We start from the raw sequence: 3,748 nt of genomic DNA on the forward strand, positions 1-3,748 counted from the left end.
TCGTGCACTACTTCCAAACCAACGCCTCTGGTGGCAGTCGCAGATTCCTCCTTCGTTCGTTGTGTCCATTGTGTTGCTGTGCATCTGCCGCAGCAGGAACGACGGGCCCAACTCCACCCTTCCTACTCCACCCCGTGTCCAGAATCATACGAAGAGCCAGGCGCGCTGTGTTGCAGGGCTGCAGAGTGTTGAAAGGCAACCCTTTATTTCCCATCCCCCACTTCCTCCAGTCTTCCCGCCTCCAAGAAGTACACCAACAAAAGTCAGGCTGAATTGCAATTTGTCCTTAAGGAAAAAAATAAAAAAAGAGAATCCCCTACACTACATATAACCTTTCCCTTCCCGGTAGATGCACACGAACAGCTTGAATATTAGTGGCTGCTAATTGAAGAGGCTCTCCGAGCACAACAGTCCTTCTTGGAAGACAATGCTCTCCTGTGTTGCAATAAGCATTTACTTTTCCTGGAAGGAGAAAGATCCCAGCCAACTTTCCTCTCTCAAAAACACAGATCCATGGGTTATGAACTAGTGAAATTGCTACTAATGAAAAAAAAAATCATCAAGGACTGCAAGAACAAAAAAAAAAAGCCTTCCACTCTCCAACATTTCCTTAGGAAGCTTTGTTGAGGCATTTACCAGCTGTTTCTGATCCCAGCAGTGGTGTTATAGGACTGAAGACAAACTGCCATATCTATACCTATATTGCAAAATATCCTTTTTAAGAAATAATGGAGGTTGTCATTTAGTTCACAGCGCTGGAGCTATCTACCGCTGCATTTGATGGTTGGCTTCCTTGACGAGCTCATGTCATGTTTGACTAGCGGTTTGGACTCTCCAAGGGTTGGTTACTGGTAAGTTGCTGTATTTAGAAATACTCAATCTAGTGGTTTAAAAAAAAAAAAAAAGCTTATGGTTGTAGGGTCTACCTAAAGTTTGTGCCATGTACAACTGCCATGGTTTAGAGTAAATGGAATGATGACCTAGTAAAAAAACATCTTCTCCTCCAAAAGGTCCAATCCAGTCCAGAACAGCTCCTATAAAATGCAAGTGTCAAGCCAGCATTGAGATGCAATGGAATTCATGTGGTCAAAAGCCAGCTATCAGAAAGACGAGCATCCAAATTTTGTCGCCATAAGACTAAAAAGTTCCAGTTTGGATTTCTACAGCAGCCTCCACAGGGTCAACATCGATCAACGAGAGGCAAGAGGGATGACTCCTTTACCAAAGTGACACAAAGAAGATCTAGTGGTTTTTCTTTAAAAATGATTTAAGACCGTGACAGTGCTAAAGAAACTGCATCTGGAGAACATGTACGGATGAGCGTTTGACTGGACTGCAGGGAGTGGGTGGGATATGTGCATCGTTGGACTGTCTCCTCAAGCTCTTTGTCAGATGGATTTGCCCGTAACATGGTGGACCCAACATTTTTGGAGTTGCACCAATATATAAATTGCTGCTAAGTGGCCAACTTTCAACATGGGTCTCTTCCTTACAGCCTTGGACACTCAATCTGCAGAAACTCCCTTAGAAGAGTAACTCATTTTCTAAAGCTTGCCCACACCCATTTCCCCCTTTCTTTAGAGAGACATCATCATTATTACATTTTAAAAAGGTAGAAACATTTTCAATCAAGTTTCTCTCATTCATCTGCTTGGCTCTCCATTCAGGCAGGCAAGTTTCAGGAATAAAAAGTAGAGTAGGGCACACAGTTGTTTATTCCAGGGAGAATAATTTCACCTGGGAGCTTAGGGAGGACTGAGGAAGCGATCAAGGACTTTCAAGATAAATGAATGATCCGTCAAGCTGAGTGGGTTTATGGATGGCTTTGGCAAAGGGTCAGCTGACACCTAACCCGGGCATGACAGGCACTTGTTTCCATGTGGTTGGACCTCATGATTAAAACATTCAGTCTATAGAAAAAAAGAGGAAAAAGAAGAAAAGAAGAAAAAAAACAAACAAAAAAACAAAACAAAACACACAACTGGGTCACCTGTACCCTACAAAGTGCTTAGGTCTCAACATAGCTTTCAGATCCCAAGATGGTCAATCACACCCTGTTTGTCTCCATATATAATTCTCATAGATCCTGATCTCCCATCGCTGAGGGCATCTGGTAAGCAGAGCGGGCATTAGTCCTTGCAGGTATAAACCTCTTCTCTCTGAGTGCACTGCTTGCACTCCACGTAGCAACACCAGCGGACCTGACACTGGCACGGCCGGGTGACCACCCTGCTCTGCGTGTTGTGACCTCGGCCACAGCAGATGCTGTCACAGTTTTTGTCTTTGTAACATTTCCTTCCCGAAGTCCCAGGTGAATACCTGCTCATCAGACAGAAGCTGGGGGAATCGTCAATATAGACAAGATCCGTAGTCCTTGGGATTTGGTCACTGTGACCAGGGATGGACTTCTTGGGCGGTGAGATGTCCCCTTCCCCGGTGGCCTCGTTGGTGGTGCTGCCAACTTTGAGCGACGTCTCGTATTTCTGCTTCAGCTGCTTGCCAATCTCATGGAACGGAGAGAGCTGTCGCCAACACGTGCGGACAGTACAGGATCCAGATACCCCATGGCACTTGCAGGTAGTCTCCACCCCAGCTTTGATGACCTGGCGACAAAGGATACAACCAAGAAGAAAGTCAGCAGTGAGAGAAGGAATCTCACTAAAGAGCCAACACAGACACTACAGGCTATTCCACGAAAGGTTGCTCCTTCCTCTATGCAGTGCATTGAGATCATCGCATGAATAAATACAACATGGGGAAAGACTGATTAGGCTGCAGTGCTGGAAAAGACCACCTGAGGATCCAAAGCTGATTGTTAGGGAGAAGGAAAGAAACCACTACACGCCTCCTCAAAAGGTATTAGGCCAGGTATTTTCAGCTCCACAGCACCCTGAGGAGTCCCGAGATGCTTTTAAAGGCATCAGGGAGTGTTGTGAAATATTAGCACTGTTAGGTGTGCAAATACCCACAAGTGATTCACAGGACAGATGATTCAGAGGCCACGTCCAGATGAGCGTGGACATTTGGTTCCCCAGGGACAAGTAGTGCCACTGCTACTTGTCTCCGGGGAACATGTGTGCCACATGCCCCCTGGCACACAGCAGGTTACCCCGAGTGGGGTGGGGGAGGCTGGGGCTCACCTAGGGGCCAAAAAAGCTGCAGCTGCATCACTCCTGCACCTCGGAGCCCAGCCAGCAGCTGGAGTGTGGCTCCAAATCAGCCAGGCTCCGGTTTTGGGCGGCAGGTATGGCCTCTACGCGTGCCACCCCCGCTTTCCACGGGTCAAAAAAAACACCCCCCCCCGGCTGCAAGGCAGCAGCGCGGGAAACACTCGAATGTGATGTGTGGCACTGCAGATGGGTGCCACACAGTTGCACTTATCTAGACATGGCCAGAGATTTCATATCGGGATCTGTAGTGTCAAACACATACAGACTTGCTGAGGTCTTTATAAGCAATTTGTAACAGAAGAATTGATCTGTTATTTTTCTGTAATCAACCCCCACCCCACCTCCAACAAAACAAAGAAACAAAACAAAAAAACCCCAAAAAGCGCAAGCTAAGAGCTGGTATCGAGCCTAACAGGGTTGAGAACCGCTCGACTATATCAACAGGACTGTCTCATGCGCTGCACGTGAGGAGGGACCTACTTAAATCACAATATCCTGGAAATTGTGAAATATGTCTTTGCCCACAAAGTGGGGCAATGCCTGCAACATTTGTGACAAAAAAAATAAAAAAAAACCCA

The 3,748-nt window shown here is 46.5% G+C and overlaps 1 protein-coding gene across 1 annotated transcript in view; it reads right to left on the reverse strand.

Moving 5' to 3' along the window:
- Positions 1–1,963: 1,963 nt before the first annotated feature.
- WNT9A (Wnt family member 9A) overlaps positions 1,964–3,748 on the reverse strand; it is a 29,789-nt gene continuing 28,004 nt past the window's right edge. Inside the window, exon 4 of the mRNA XM_019508041.1 lies at positions 1,964–2,603. Within this exon, the coding sequence (XP_019363586.1) occupies positions 2,130–2,603 (474 nt within the window). The 3' untranslated portion in view covers positions 1,964–2,129. The remainder of the gene's footprint in view (positions 2,604–3,748) is intronic.

Source organism: Gavialis gangeticus, unplaced genomic scaffold, assembly GCF_001723915.1.
Source record: "Gavialis gangeticus isolate Ggan-Ray unplaced genomic scaffold, GavGan_comp1, whole genome shotgun sequence".
Taxonomy (NCBI): domain Eukaryota; kingdom Metazoa; phylum Chordata; order Crocodylia; family Gavialidae; genus Gavialis; species Gavialis gangeticus.